This window comes from Geospiza fortis, unplaced genomic scaffold (genome assembly GCF_000277835.1).
Source record: "Geospiza fortis unplaced genomic scaffold, GeoFor_1.0 scaffold352, whole genome shotgun sequence".
NCBI classification, from domain to species: domain Eukaryota; kingdom Metazoa; phylum Chordata; class Aves; order Passeriformes; family Thraupidae; genus Geospiza; species Geospiza fortis.
The window spans coordinates 224,100-240,185 of record NW_005054645.1 but is presented as its reverse complement, the minus strand read 5'-3'; the positions used below and the strand labels follow the sequence as shown (position 1 = coordinate 240,185).

Below are 16,086 nucleotides of genomic sequence, written 5' to 3'. Positions count from 1 at the left end.
CAAGTTCTTAGAATCCACTTACATCCCACCTTCTTATATATTGGAAATGGAAAAAGTTGCCAAGCAAGGAGATACCATTCTGGTGTCTGGAATGAAAACAGGTAGTTCTAAATTAAAGGCAAGACTTCAGGAAAGCATCTACAAGGTAAGATTTCTGAATGTCAGGGGGGAAGATGGATTTCTGAATGTCTGAATGAGCATCTGTCTCAAATTTTTCTGTGTTCTCCAAAATGATTTTCATACAGACATGATTTTTTTCTTGATTCTTGCACTGTGTGCACAGAGCAGATCTCTGTACCAGTCACTGTCCCTTGCATTGCCCTGTTGTGACAAAAGTCAAGATGAAACTAAAAAGCCAATTGCAGCAAATAATGTTTTTCACTTCCAGATTCTAAGTTCCTGCTGCATGGTCTGCTTCAAACAAATGTGCTGCTTTTAATGTGGTTACTTTTCTTTCCCCCTCCATCAACAGGATGTACAGCCTGCGGAAGTCAGATTGCTTATTTTGGAAAATATTCTTTTAAATCCAGCATATGACATTTATCTTCTGGTAGGAACATCAATTCAGTACAGAGTTCAGAAACTGAGGCAAGGGAAGATCACAGGTTTGTTCTGTTCTCATTTGTTTTTATTTTTTAATGCTTAGTGTGAATTTTTAACTGCTGAGAAATTTTTAATTGTGTTTAAACTGCTTTGTTAATGTTTAATACTGTTTTCCTAAGGCACACAGTGATACAGCTGCTTAGTTCTTTCAGTCAAAAAAAATTGTGACTGTTAAGAATATACTCTTGCAGATTTGTCAAGGATGTAGAGACAAGGGTAACTTAAAATAGGAGCTAACATTGTCATTTTAGATGTTGACAGTCACTAAGGAACTGACTGACTTTCTTACTTAAATCAAATTTAGATTAGTAACTTTTCTAACAGGAAATGTTTTATTGGCAAATGGATTTTCTCCACAAAGTGAAGCCTTTATAAATGTGGGTTAGCTGGCTTTATGCCCATTTCAAAATGCAGTGCCTTGAGTTTTCTCTCCTCTCTCCTTTTTTCCCTTTTTTTTTTCTTTTGAAGCTGGAAATCAGTTAAATGTTAGGTCTAAATACTGAGAAGATGTTAGTTGAGAATTGCAGTTTCACAGATATTAAATTTGCCAAGAAGCTTGTTTTGTGTGTCTGTGTTGATGTGATGACAGAAGTGCTATTTTTACAAGACATTGAAAATATTGATTTAATATGTGCACTAGGCATCAATAAAAAATAATCAGCAATAATTAGCAGCAGCTAAACACTGCCACACCTGCTTTTATTGTTTCCTGTGTTTTGTTTCACCTCCAGAAATAGCAATGCCATCAGACCAATACGAGCTGCAGCTCCAGAACAACATCCTCCATCCCAAGGGAGATCCCTCCTGGCCAGTTGCCAAGCTGGACCAGGCAACATCTACTGTGACTGCGTTGCAGCAGGGCCAAACCAACATCATCCTGGTGCACAAGAGTATCCTTCCTCAGGAATGCTTCTCCAGCCACCACTCTGTGGCAGGAGACAAGCTTTCCATCCTTGGCAATGCAGAAAGATCAAGTTTTCCTCATTTGTACCTTTCCTCATTCAGGAGACAAGCTTTCCATCCTTGGCAACACAGAAAGATCAAGTTTTCCTCATTCGTACCGAGAGTCTGGAAATCAGGAGCCATGGAAAGCAGCACTGCTGTGAATTCAGTCTCAGCAGAGCTGTCTGATGCCTTGGAATGTTTTAACAAATTAGGTTGGCAAAAGATCACTTAAATCATGTCTGTTCCTCTCAGTCACTGTAGAAATGTATGGGGCTTTATTTAATTTTTATATTTCAATCATTATATTCCCTAGTGAGATCTCTCCAAAGAGCTCACTGCCTTGCAGTGGAGTGGGGATAATGTTTATTTGCAGTGTACACTTAGTTTTACAATAGCCCAAGAGCCATGAGGGGTCCCAGGAGGATGCTGATCCTGTGCAGAAGCTGTGTGTTCCTTGACTGAGCCCGCAGGTATCCGCATGCAGGGCGTGTCCAGGCTGCCCAACAGCACTGTCTATGTGGTACCTCCTGCATATTTGGGTTGGTATTGCTGCACTCTTCCTGACTGCTTAATGCAATTTCTGGCCTTGTTGCTGATTTTCATGCTGTAGCTCCACGCTTCCGTTCAGTGTTAGTTTTAACAGAAAAGTAATTTTATTCATAAAAGTAGCTCAATGTGAAATAGGTTTGATGTACTTTCTTTTATCTCTGTAGTCAGCGGTTTAAAATAATGAATGTTCATCTGCAGAGTGTGGGCACCAGAAGCAAAATGCTTTTCTCCATTAGAAAAAGAGGCTGTTGGTTTGTGCTGTTCAATATTTCCTGTTTTGCAGGATTTACAGTTCATCCAGGTGACAGATGGGTCCTGGAAACGGGCAGACTTTATGAAATTACAGTTGACGTGTATGATAAATCAAGCAATAAGGTGTATTTATCTGATGTGAGTTGAAATGCTTAGATACTTTTCAGTGACTGTCTCCAAGATCCCAACTTGCTTGAAATTGAGTGGTTTCTTATTTACATTGAAAGAGGACAGTGCAAAGCTTGTTGTTTCTTGCCTTTTCTTTTTTTCCATTTGTTTTGTTGTTGTTACTTTTTGAAAATAAAGCACTCTGGATGATTAATGTGAATTTATTGGAACCTTAAGTGATATAGAAAAAAAATGGAAGTTGGACAAAATCTTTCAGGTTGGATGGGGCTTGGAGCAACGTAAATCACCCAGTGCCACCCGTGCCATGGGCAGAGACACCTCCCACTGTCCCAGGCTGCTCCCAGCCCTGTCCAGCCTGGCCTTGGGCACTGCCAGGGATCCAGGGGCAGCCCCAGCTGCTCTGGGCACCTGTGCCAGCGCCTGCCCACCCTCACAGGGAAGAGCTACTTCCTAAATTCTATATACTAGGTCGCAAATATACATAGTTCTTAAAAAACTGCAGAAGAAATGAAATTTAAATAGTTCAGTTGAAACAAGAAAAAATTTATTAAATTATTTCTTTTCAGAGTATTGGAGCTAGGAGAATATTATTTTATTCGCCCACAATTGCTTTTTGGGATACAGATCTGAGTTTGAGCTAGAGCTCAGCAGTGTGCTGTTGAGGCAATATATTAATGTGTTCTTTTGTGTTGAAGAAGGAAAAAATTAGAAGAATATGGAAAATATTAATTATTTAGTGGTATAAATATGGGCACTTTCATGTTAAATTACATGTTGCTGATAGTTTAAGAAAAAACTTTCTGTGGAGTTAATGTTATGTCTAAAGGTAAAATCTTACTGAAAGACTGAAACTTCCATAGGGAGAGTTCTGATCAGTTCCAGCAGCGTGTCTTTGAGCTGTATTATTAAACAGTGGTTTGCTCCCTGACCCGTTGTGTGTTCAGGGTTTTCTGGCCTCCATTGATGTCAGTTACCTGTGGCAATTTCTGTCTCGTGTTTTGGTTTTAGAATATCCGAATTACTACAGAGCTGTCCAAAGAACACTTTGAGGTGCTGCAGTCCTCTCTGAATGGCTCCTATCATTATGTGATGGCTGTGAAGGCAGGGCAGACCATGATTGATGCTGCACTGACATCAGTAGTTGATCAGGTGTGTCTTTGTGAAAACTCCTCTGCTTCACTGGTAGGCCTAAAAATAATTGAGCTGTGCAGTAGTGACTTCCTAGCAAAAGGAAACCTAAGAATTACATGGGGCTGAGCTGTCTTTGTTTGAACAGATTAAGAACCAAATTCTAAAATCCTTTCTTCATGGAAACTGTCAATTGAGTCAACGGAGGATTTGCTTAAATTAAAGACTGTGGGATTTTGCTCCCGAGCATGTGGCAAACTCCTGTTAAGGCAGTGGTGCACAGCACTGATTTCTTTTCTCGTGGCAGATCCTTGTGCTGGGCAAGGGGCCTCTCACAGGCTGAGGGAATTTTACACTTTATTGTGGTAGGATCATCACTCATACCCTGACCTTGTTCTGCAGTCAGTTACATTGGGGAAGTTTGCTATCAATTGGTAAGTGACCTTAAACTCTGGAATGACAATCTGCCAAATGTATCAGCCTGCACATTTCTCCAAATTAATATTCATTAACTTTCTGCTGGTTGGACAGGCTGCTGAATGTATGGCTAACTAGGGCACGTGGTGTGGAAGTGAGTTGCTTTTGCTTGAAAATTCAACACTTCAACCCATTTGCTGTGAAATCATTTTAGTGATTCCTTGAGCAGGATTTAGTAGGTCCTTCAGTGTGATAAGCCATGGTCATTTTCTGTGTCAGAGATGTTCTCTTCAGTGGAAAGGCATCCCCTGAGAGCTGTTTTTGCCTCAGAATTGCAATACCAGGATGTTGTGCCAGAGAGTCGTGGCACTGCAGTGACAGCAGAGCTGTGAAGGCCAGTGTTTGGGGGGGCTGAGCAATGGCTCTTTCAGGCTGAATTTTGTGCACAGTGGGATGAGCAAAGAGTAAATATAGGTGTGGAGCCTCCAGATTGGCTCTCCAAATGAGGTCTCAAAATAGGAGCAGTAAAAGAGTATATTTCTTCTTGCCTTTTAAATTAATGTGGGCACCTGGATCTTTATAGCAATAGTACTCATTTAATCCAGTGGCACACCTTGCTGCCAGGAGCTGTTTGCTCACTAGGAACTCCTGTTCATAAGTGGTCCTAAATAGTTTTCCTTCCTCTCTGAGGTGTTTTCAAAGACTTGTCTATACCTAAGGACTAAACATTAACTCTCGGAAGCTCTCTGGTGCCATTTATAACACTGTGCTTTTGCACTTTGCAGGATGGAGGTGTTCATACCTTACCAGTTCCAGTGCAAAACCAGCAGGATGTGGAGATCTATGTTCCAATATCTCTTGTACCCAGCATTCTGATGTTTCCTTGGCAGCCAAAAGCAGGAGTCTACCAGTACACCATCCAGGTATGCCAAAGAAATACCCAGCTGCAGGGAGTGTAGCTCAGGCAGGCACACTGGGGCGTGGCACCACTGAGCTAGGATTGACTTTGGATACTTTGGTCATGGTGGCATCCAAAATGTAACCTGAAGGAACTTCATGGGACATTAGTTACAGGAATTTATTGTAAATGCAGGGCTACCGACGAAAGAAGGAATGATGAGGAGGACTCTATCTTATTAGAAAGTTAATTTATTACTTTATACTATATTATATTAAATTACTTTATACTATATTATATTATAGAATACTATACTGTACTAAAGAATACAGAAAAGATACTTACTGAATGTTAAAAAGATAATAATGAAAACTCATGACTCTTTCCAGACTCCTGATACAGCTTGGCCCTAATTTGGCCAATGAGTTAAAACAGCTCACACTGGAGTTTAATCAAGCAATCACCTTGAGTAAACAATCTCTAAACACATTCTACATGAACACAATGCAGGAAGAAACAAATAAAATAAGAATTGTTTTTCTTTTCTCTGAAGCCTCTTGCTGCCTTTCAGCTTCCCAAGAAAAAAATTCTTAGCAAAAGAATCACATTTTAAAAATGTGAATACCCTAGGAATTAATATACAGTTCAAAAAAAAGCACCAAGAAACCAACAAACATAAAAAACTCCACTGACTTCCACCTCTTGTCTTCCCTTCCTCTGTCCCTCATGCATGCAGCACACACCTGTGCCTGGAATGGTTTGGAATTCCAGGAGCATCCTATATCCAAAGATCCACAGCAATCATTACAGGCTGCCCTTTGCTGGCAAGGATGGGAAATATGAATGGGAGTGTGAAGTGACTGCAAAAAGGGCATGGCAAGATTAATTAGCAGCACTCTGCCAGCTTTGGACATCAGTATTCCTCACTGGCCACACACCTCGTGCTCCTAATACAAAGTTCCAGGGAGGCAAAGGCCACAGCTCATTTACAGAAGGGATGATTTCCATGTTTACTAGGTGTGTCTTTGCTCCCAAGCTGTCAGTTATTCCTTATGCTTCATGAGGCAAATGGTTTTTGTTCCAGTATCCAGTATCTCCAGTCTAAGTAGGGAAGAGAAAGTTGTGCTTTCTCAGCCCAGACTCCTATCCCAGGCCAGTGATACCCCTTCCCTGCACTCAGGGGTTGGATGCACACCTCCTGCCTCTCTCTTTTAGCATAAGGTGGTGCTCAGTTTTGGATTTGTGTTAAGTAAACCATATCCAAATAGGCAGCAGGATGCTTGATGCCAGGCTCTTCTCCCAGGTAACAAGGGACAGGATGAGAGGAAACAGCCTCATGTTTAGATTGGATGTTAGACAAAATTTTTTCACAGGAAGAGTTGTCAAACACTGGCACGGGCTGCCCAGGGCAGTGGTGGAGTCACCATCCTTGGAAGGGCTCAAAAATCGTGGAGTGTGGCACCTGAGGATGTGGTTCAGTGGTGGACTTGAAAATCTCAGAGTTCTTTTCCAGCTTTATTGATTCAGTGATTCCATGGAGAGAATCAGTCTCACGGGATTAAACTGCATTCTCCGGTGGAAGTCTAAGGCCAGCTCCATTCAGTTAAACCCTGCATTTCTACTTGTGTGTTCTGTGGGATTAGTTTGCTTTCCTTCATGCTATTCCTGACCACACCAGCAGAGTGTGGTAAAAATGCTTAGTACTAAATCTGCATTTTCAGTACTTCATAATTCTGCTGGAGTTTTCCCAGTGAGGAAAAGGTAATGTGGTTTTGTTTCCTACCTCTCTCACAGTTCTATTCTCACCTTATCTTGCATAGATAATGAAGTGTTTCACTAGAGAACATTCCTTCATGGTACTGCAATAATTGTTTCACTGTTCTTACTTTACTCTGATCTTTTTCTGTAAAAACATAGAAACTTTTTTCTCCCAAGATATAAATTTTTCTGAAACTTCTGGTCTCTCCATCCCAAAATACCACTGGTCAGCAGCATTGACACAGCTCAACTGTTCCTGCCTCTCCATCAGAGTTTGCCTCCCGCTCCATAGCCTCAGTCAGGATATTTCAAATGGGTGAATAAACTTTTTCTGAAAATAAATGGAAAGGGATTTTTAGATCTAGCCAAATTCTGTTTATAGCTGAAGTAACTCTCTCCAGATGGTATCAGAATGCCTGGCAGGCTTTCCTTTGGCAGCTGTCTGGTTTGTTGGGGGTTGCATTGTTCCTATTTGTGCTAATGAGGTGGTTTCTGTTGCCTTCCTTCAGTGCACGCACGAGAGGTGCGGTGCCAGCTGTGTGAGGCTGAGCACGTGGAGGTTCCTGGGGAGGGCATTGCTCACAGTAGCTGTGGAGCTCCCTGCCAGGCTCTGGGTAGTGATGAGGCTGCAGGGGAAGCAGCTTTACCCTTCCTCTCCTCAGTGCAGACTGACTGCCAGAGAGGGAAAATGTAGTGAGGGGTCTGGAGTTTATGGCAGGGACCTGAGACTTCATACAGTTATTAAGAATTGGGTATTTCTGTTTTATGTTTTCTGCTCGTCTCCCTCTTTCAACTAAAATACCTTTACAAATGTGCTGAGCTCTTGGATTCTTTGAGCTTTTCTCACCACATCCCAAGCATCTCCTGTAACACACCACTACCTATTTATTAGTTTGTCCGTGTCCTTCTGTAATCAGGTTGTGCATGTGCTCAGAGGAAGGAAGAAGAGAAATTACCCTCCTCTTCATTTTCTTTTTGTTCTCTTTCCTTGGTAAAAATTACTAGCTAAGTTCCTGCATAATTTAGATTTGTTTGTTTTCCACACTGTCCCTCTAGACAAGATTTATCACTTTGTTAAATTTTAATTATGAAATAGGTTAAAGGAAATACTGAGGAAGTTAAAGAAATTAAAACAATATACAGTAAAAATAGCTCTAGTGTTCACCTGTGTTTTACTCTGATGGAACTTTTGTCATTTGTTTTGGCATGTGAAAGAAGCTGAAATTAAAAGGATTGAAGGGTAGAAATCTTCTCATGTCTCTCTTGCTTATTGAGTTCTGAGATGTTATTTTATTTGTATGTCCTGCTCTCAGTGCATTCCTGGTTTTCATGCAGAATATCCAAAGCTGTGGAATATGAGAGCCATGTACTTGATTAAATGTTTGAAAGATTTTTCCCTCTGTATTTCAGGCTCAGGGTGGAAGTGGTAACTTCAGCTGGTCCTCTTCTAACCCTGCAGTAGGCACAGTGACAGTGAAAGGAGTGATGTCCACGGGGAGTGAGGCTGGGCTCAGCATTATTCAGGCACTGGATGTGCGGAATCCACTGCATTATGGAGAAATGAAGGTAAGAGATTTATTGTTCAGTGATTGGTTTTGAATATGGCTTTTGGGAGCAGCAAAGGCACTGAGAATACCATAGGCATTCCCCTTCCACTTCCTGCCCTGTGGCAGGTTAAGGGATTAGTTTCAGTTTGTGCTTCAGGGAATCCAGCACTGTCTAGTGCATTAACTTGACTCCCATTTTTGCCCCTTCCTGCTTTCCTTGGCAAGTCTTTTTCCCTGTTGGAAGTTTTAAGTGCAAGAAGGAAATGGTAATTGACTCCAGGCCTGGCCATCTAAGCAGACAAGCCAAACTAAAAATTCATTCTGTAGGGTGATAGGTGGGTGTTCTCCCTTGATACCAAAGGGTGACAGTTGTTATCAGGATGTGCAAGGAAATTTCTGTCTGGAGAAGCAACTGAAGTGAGCACAGTGCTGCAGACTGACTGCAGATACCTGAGCTGGCCAAGTGAAAACAGTATTTTAGGAAAACTAGGAGAAAATGGCAATGAAAAATATATCTCCCAAGAGGAATATTGTGGTGTCTTTGCAGACCATCCCCTGTTCTTAGGTCATGGTGGTCACTGTGTGGTGTGGAGTGAGGAGAATGCAGGAACAGTACATATGGTGGCCCCAAAGAGAGGGGTTTAATTAATTAAAACCTGTTCAGAATTTAGCTTACGCACTCACTCTGAAATAATTCTCTGAACAACCCAGGATGCTGCTTTTTAGCAGTGCAGCAGTTACCAGCTGGAGACACAGGAATGAAGATTTTTTTCAGCTAAAACTTCTTATCCTCAAACATAAGTCAAAGCCTGAAGATAGAAAGAAACCTTCTGTCCATGTGAGCTTTCAGAGCAGTGTGTTGCACAATCTGAATAGGTTATTTTTGAATGCCTTTATTCCTGTGTTAGAAGCTGCTTTCTTTGTGGAACAGCTCTTCAGAGTTCTGTTTACTGACCTCAGTGAACAAGTTTGTAGTAGTAGTAGTAGTAGTTTTAGGAGTAGTTAATCCACACAGATTACAGCTTTAACTCCGTCCCATATGGTTTGGTATCCTGAAACCAGTTGCAGAAGATTAAGTAGTTAAAGATACTGCAAATAAAAGCTTTGATCACAGTGATTGCTATGAAATCTGTGGATTCTTTAATGGATGCTAAACCTCTCCCAGCTGGTGATGGTACCTCCTGGAAGATAGCACACGGCTTAGTCCACAGTACAAAGTCTGTAAAGCAGAAGAGTTACAGGAGCAGCAGTAGAAGGGAGCTCACCAAGCTGCTGTGGGAGCAGAGCACTGACCCAGCCCTGTCCTTGCAGGTGTACGTGAGCGAGCCCAGCGCCATGGAGTTCGCTCCCTGCCAGGTGGAGGCACACGTGGGGCAGGTGCTGGAGCTGCCCCTGAGGATCAGTGGCCGGACCAGCGTGGACAGGGGGGAGCTGCTCCCCCTGAGTGACTGCTCACAGCTGGAACTGGCAGTGGACCTGGAGAACCCCAGCGTGTTCAGCCCACTTGAAGGTGCTTTAACTCCCTCCTTGGGCTGGAAGTTAAATTGGAGACAGGTCACAGCTCTCCCAAGTCACCAAGTCACACTTCTCCCTTAAATCACTGATTCATAGCTCTGTACAGTATCCCCACAGAGGATTTTGAGGGTGTATTTGCTTTTTTATGCAGAATGGTTTGAGTTGGAGAGAGCTTAAAAGCTCATCCAATCCCACCCCCTGCAATGGGCAAGGACACCTTTCATCTGTCCCAGGCTGCTCCAAGCCCCATCCAGCCTGGCCTTGGGCACTTCCAGGGATCCAGGGACAGCCACAGTTTCTCTGGGCACCCCGTGCCAGAAGCCTACCACCCTCTCAGCCGAGACTTCTTTCCCAGTATCCCATCTAGACCTTCTCTCTTTCAGTTTGATGCCATTCTCCCTTGTCCTGTCCCTATATGTCCTTGTAAAAAGTTCTCTCCATCTTTCTAGTAGGCTTCCTTCAAACAGCCATGTTGAGTTTGATGAATATGCCTGGGTATTTCTTTCCAAATAAGCTCTTGGATATTTTTAATTTATCTGACAGGAAGACTTAAGCCAACTGCTGATTTTTGCAGTGGAGTGAGAGTGAAGGCTGAATCTCAGGGGTACACCAGGCTGGTGGTTGTGTACACCCACGGGCACGTGCGCCTCAGTGCCAGCATCACCATCGCCGCCTATCTCCCACTGAGAGTGAGTCTGCTTCCTGTGCTCCTGGGGAGATCCAGGGTCCAGCACTGGAACACCTTTACATGACAGGGAACTGCTTGTGTAAGGAAAAACCGAGGTGGGTGGGTTTACATTCCACCACTGGCTGGTTCAGTGAAGAAAATGTGAAAGAAGCTGAGTCTGGGATCAATAGATGGAAATACAGAAGGGGCTGCTTTGTTACCTCATCTGCAGAGCCTAGCACTGACTGCAGGCTGAAGTCTGAGTATTTCACTGTAGCTTTCCCTCAATATGGAAAAAATGTTAGTGCAAATCCTACAGGTTTGTCGTTATTATGATGTAATATGATGTTGTGAAACACAAACTGGAAATGGTTTTTGTGTACTAAATGTCAGATTAATTGCTGTGGTGATGAACAGCCCAGGCTGTCCCAGGGATGCACATCAGTGCAGAATTTGTTAGATAGATTTGAAGTAAAACTTGTGTAGGAGAATAACTGCATACACAGAACTGTTCTGGAGAGAGCCCTGTCAAGTGAAAGTATAATTTGACATAATTTCATTCATTTTAAATACTTATTTAAAAGTGTAGCAGAATACTATCTCTCTGTGCTCAGAAGAATATATTAAGGGTCTCCCTTTTGCTGTAATTCTTCATGAGAGAGATGTGATTAGAATGCAGCTAAAACTTGTCTTTGGATCCGTGGCTTCCTTTGAATCTAATCCAGCTGGACAGAATCCTTGTGGATTTTGGTGCAGCTCTGTTTTTCACTAAGTGTGCTGACAAGCTACTGCATGGGAGAAATCACAGCCTTATCCAAGTATAGCTGTTCCATTCAGAAGGAGGTTTATTTTGCAGAGCACAACCAAATGGTGTAAATAGATTATTAATTTTTAATTAATTAATTAATTTATTACAGTCTATCGATCCACCATCTGTCGCTTTAGTGACTCTGGGTTCCTCTAAGGATATGTTGTTTGAAGGAGGACCAAGGCCGTGGGTCCAAGAACCTTCCAAGTTCTTCAGGAATGTTGCTGCTGAGGATGCAGAAAGCATTGCCCTGTCTTTACTTGAACCTCCCACACCTCGAAACAGCAACCAGCACTGGGTTAGGGTGCTGTGCAGGAGCCTGGGAGAGCAGGTGAGTGCCAGAAGGGCTTGCTGTGCCCTCCATCAGGCACTGAGAACTGGCTCCAGACAGATTTATGGTGCCATATGCCTGTTAGGTAGCTAGATGCTTTTATAATGAGCCAGTAAAGAACTTGGGTAAGTACATTGTTTATGCATTATGATGCAGATTTTAGAGGGAGCATTTCACAACATTATGTTCAAAAGTGGTTTATGATGGGTTTATTGCAGTATAAACCCAAATTGTGGAAGCCTTATGTTGTGGGATGCATTGAACATCCTGATGAGTGCAGGTTCAGTTTGCATGAACAGGATCAGAGCAGAAGGTTACTGAGCAGGCTGATTCCTCTGTCTGACCTGCTCCTCTTAACTGTGTTACCTCCCAGTGTAATTCTGTTTATTCTAACAAATGTCAGCCACAGGAATTGACTGCTCTGCTCTCTGTGCAGCCTTGGTGAGTGTGGCCATGCTCATTCTCCAATTGATTTTGTTCTCACCAACATACAGAAGTGATTTCTCCTGCTGTACTCACCCTCCTCAGCCCATGAAGTTTTTAGCTTCAATGTAATGTTTTCCTCCTGCAATTCTGCAAGGCCTAAGCATTTTGGTTGGGCTGCCAAGTTCCACTGATTTCCTCAGTGGACACGTAGCAAAGTGGAGCTATTTCTGTAAGTGCAGATTCAGAAGGAACAGGCCTTGGTGTTGATGTGCAGGTCTGTGCAAGGCTGGCTGTCCCCAGCACGTCACACCTGCGTGGCTCTGCCAGCACCAGTGCATGGGGGGTGGGGCAGGTGCCCAGAGCTGCCTCAGCCTTCTCAGGTTTTGTATCCACTTCACTTTGCTGAAGGCTAAGAAAGGAGTGGAAAATAAAAGATGAGATGTTTTTAAACACACTGAAGTGACTATAAATGTTGCCTTTGGGCTGTTCTGTTCTCACTCTGCAAGAGCACCTGCTGTTTCCTTTTTCAGTTACAAGAGATTTGTTGTTTGAATCAAATTTGATAGTAATGAACATGAACACCTAGGAAGGGTTCCCAGGAGAAGTATTTTCATAGAGATAAAGACCTGTTCTTGAAATATGCTGCCCCTTTTACATCTTTCTGTGTCTTAATAGTGCTGTAAATTCCCAAGAATTGTATTTTTGCTTTTTGTTCTGATATCACAGTGTAACTGAGACCTGCAGAATACAGCATGCCCGAACTCAACTCTTTCCTCATCTGCTGTTTTTCAGGTTATTACCTTAACAGTTGGGAACAGGCCCACAGTCACCAACCCTTTCCCAGTGGTTGAGCCTGCTGTGGTGAAGTTTGTCTGTGCTGTCCCTTCCCGGCTGACTTTGATTCCTGTTTATGGCAGCCCTCAGCTGGATCTCTCCTGCCCTTTGCTCCAGCAGAACAAGCAAGTGGTAAGCCTGGGAAGTGGCAGGAGAAGAAGGTGTTCTTACAGCTGAAAAATCAGTGTTTGGAGCTCCATGTGTGAAATAAAGCATCTGAGCTGCTGCACAGAGCAGGCAGTAACTGGAGCTGTGGCCACACTGGTGCCCTTGGGAGCTCCTGCACAGAGTAGGGGGGTCCTGCAGTAAATGGACAAGGGATATGTGTAGATTATCAGGCATAAAGAACTTTGCTGTTCTGTTTTTCTTCCTAACTGGTGTTGTCACATGTTGGCTGCTGAGTAAACCACGTTTTGTCATGTTAATATTCCCAGGCAGATGTAAGTCATCCTCGTTCCCTAAAATGAATCATTTTAAAGAGCTTCTATGTAATAACAGAGAGGAGAAGGAGACTTTTGTGTATTATTAGCCACCTCAGAGCTCACTGGCTTTTCTGGCTCCATTATGTGTCAGCCTACCTTGGTGCACTGCTGTTGCTAATGCATTTCACCAGAGCAACACCAGAATTTTGAGCTTTAACAAACAGCAGTGTTTGTCGTAATTTGTTTGAATTCTAAAAACAATTTTGTTGAGTTGTGGTTCAATTTTGTTGTTGTCGTTTGGGGTTTTTTGTTTGTTTGTTTTGAGGTAATTCACTGGCTAAAAAAACCCCAAACCCATGCTCCAGTAAAACCCCCTTAGAGTTCAGGATTCACAGAATGCTCTGAGTTGGAAGGGACTCATAAGGGTCATGGAGTCCAACTCTCAGTGGCCCATAGAGAACTTGAACCCACCTGGTGTTAGCAGCACCATGCTCTGACCAGCTGGGATAATCTCAGGGCTGTTGGAGCACTTGCACTGATGGCTCCTTTTAATGAACATTCCTCATGTATTGATGTTGTAACAAACCTCTTGGAACTCAACATACGTTTCCCTTGATGATTAAAAAATCCTGTCATATCTGTTCAGTTCAAAATATTCCTTCGTTTTCAGGTCCCTGTTTCCAATTACCGTAATCCAATACTGGCTTTGGCTGCCTATGACCAGCAGGGCAGGAAATTTGATAACTTCAGCTCTCTTAGTGTTGTGTGGGAATCCACAAATAAGGCCATTGCTCGTATTGAGCTGGAGCTGCCAATGGAGCTGACTCTGAAGGAAGAGGACAACGGTCAGAAGAAAATGCACGGTATGAGTGGGTTGAAATGAGCATTTCATTGTTTGAAGGTCAGGATTAAATCTGTTTGGCAATGTCTCATCTTGATTGAAGAAGTTACTGTAATCTGCAGTCATACTTCAGCTTAACATCAATGTGCATTTTTAGTGTGTGCTGTTTAAAGAGAGGAGAAAAAGGAGCCAAGTCCAATGCCTAGAACCTGTCTTGAGAGAGAAAGTTCTTGTCTGATGACAACAATCCTAGAGGAACTGAGTGTGTTTTTCATCTTTGTTGCATTCTAGGCTTGCAAACTGTGGTAGTTGACCGTGAGTTTGGAACTGCTGCCATCTCTGCCACTGCCACTGGGTTCCAGCAGCCCCACCTGAAGGCAGCCAGAGCCAAAATGCCGGTAACAGCCCCTGGGGGGTTTGCCATTTCCCTCTGGTTAATGCCCAGTGTTCTGGTGGCTTTATTTCCTCCACACACAGCACTGTACAAATGAGGCAGCTCCCTGGTGGGGTCTGGTTCATTCTGCAGAAGTTTGATACTGGTTCATGGTTTTCCTGCTTTCCTCTGCACTAGGTGCTGCTATCCATATCAAATCTGTCCAAGTCCTTGGGAGTTTTTTAATCATGTGAGCAAGGGCAATTACTGAGAAGTGTTTCAGTTGGTTTTGTTTCAGTTTAGGGTTTTTTAATGAATTGGTGAATCCTTGCTGCTTGTCCTTCACTAAAGCAGCCATGTGCTTCATGCAGCTGTCACTGGGGAAAGCAAATGGATTATTGCCCCTGCAAAGCTGGGTGGGAAAGTTCTGTATGAGCAAAGCAAAAGCTGACTGATTCCTCATATGGACCATATGTTAGTCTGGGCTCTGACTAATGCTCTCTTTTTTTTTCCTGAGAGTCTCCTCCGTTGTACAATGCCAGCCATAAGCCCAGGCTCTCATTTTACAAGTCATTAGCCACTCCCTGAAATACTTTGTGTGTAGGTACTCAACCTAGGGAAGAAAAACAGCAAAAGGTAGTGATGATGAACAGAGAGGGCAGGTGTAAACAGATGGCAGTTTTCTATTTATATAATTTTTGTAAGCTGAATATAAGGGCAGGTTTCAGCCTGTGGAATAACCTGACATGTGCAATAATTTCTCTTAAAATATTCTGCTTCCTAACTGGAATTCCTATTTAATCTTGTTAAACAAGATTTAAGTGGGTTTGAACTATATGCAGTGCCTTGAAAACAGGCTTGAGGCAATAAGTAAAATATGCAATGAGAGGTTACAGGATTTAACTCAAAGCAGGTAGCAGATGGGCACCAGTAATGTGAAATACCCTGTGAGCCAGGTTCTTCTCAGCATGGCCCAGGTGTGGCATCTGCTTAGTAAATTCTTTGAGAGGTGATCTTTTTTGCCACTTGGTTCTTGACTTTTCTGTGAGGTTTCCACTCTTCTCCTGTTGGGAAGCGTGTTGTAGATGTATTTCCCCTGAAGAATTTGACTACAGCTCAGTGAGAATTACTGCAGAGACACAGTTACTTTGCTGCTGAAGTTATTTGAGATATTTGGTTGTGGGTTGTTTTTTTTTTTCTCTTAAAAATTGAGCTGTAGTGTGGATACTTGATGTTCTACAATCATTTTGTAGTTCACTGTGCTCTGCTTTGTTAAACCAATATTACATATTCTTTCTTACTTTTAGAAATAATTAGTAAAGCAAATGCTCTAAAGTTTGCCTTGAATTCAGAGAACACTGGGGTTCTCTCAAGTTCTATTATCTGTGTTTAAATTTGAGAGGACTCTGGTAGCTGTAGATGCCAGTCCTGCTGCACTTTGGGGGCTCATGAGTTGTTTTATTTAAATGAGGTGACCTAGCTGCATTTTTCAAGTCCATCAGCAATGGGCTGCTCTGTTCTGCTTTCAGAGCTGCCCATTCTCCTTTCTTGCAGCCAAAAACAAACAAAAATCTAGTAGATGGGATATTAAGATGTCTTGACTGTTGTTCCATGTTTAAGTGGAACACCCTATTGTGTCATTA

General features: G+C 42.7%; 1 protein-coding gene across 1 annotated transcript in view; it reads left to right on the top strand.

The window, feature by feature from the left end:
• The first annotated feature begins 2,127 nt into the window (after positions 1-2,127).
• NUP210 (nucleoporin 210) overlaps positions 2,128-16,086 on the top strand; it is a 53,850-nt gene continuing 39,891 nt past the window's right edge. The window contains exons 1-10 of the mRNA XM_031064858.1: positions 2,128-2,487; positions 3,487-3,627; positions 4,809-4,946; positions 8,090-8,245; positions 9,538-9,736; positions 10,285-10,430; positions 11,326-11,547; positions 12,766-12,939; positions 13,900-14,092; positions 14,362-14,468. Coding sequence (XP_030920718.1) covers positions 2,278-2,487; positions 3,487-3,627; positions 4,809-4,946; positions 8,090-8,245; positions 9,538-9,736; positions 10,285-10,430; positions 11,326-11,547; positions 12,766-12,939; positions 13,900-14,092; positions 14,362-14,468 — 1,686 coding nt within the window. The 5' untranslated portion in view covers positions 2,128-2,277. The remainder of the gene's footprint in view (positions 2,488-3,486; positions 3,628-4,808; positions 4,947-8,089; positions 8,246-9,537; positions 9,737-10,284; positions 10,431-11,325; positions 11,548-12,765; positions 12,940-13,899; positions 14,093-14,361; positions 14,469-16,086) is intronic.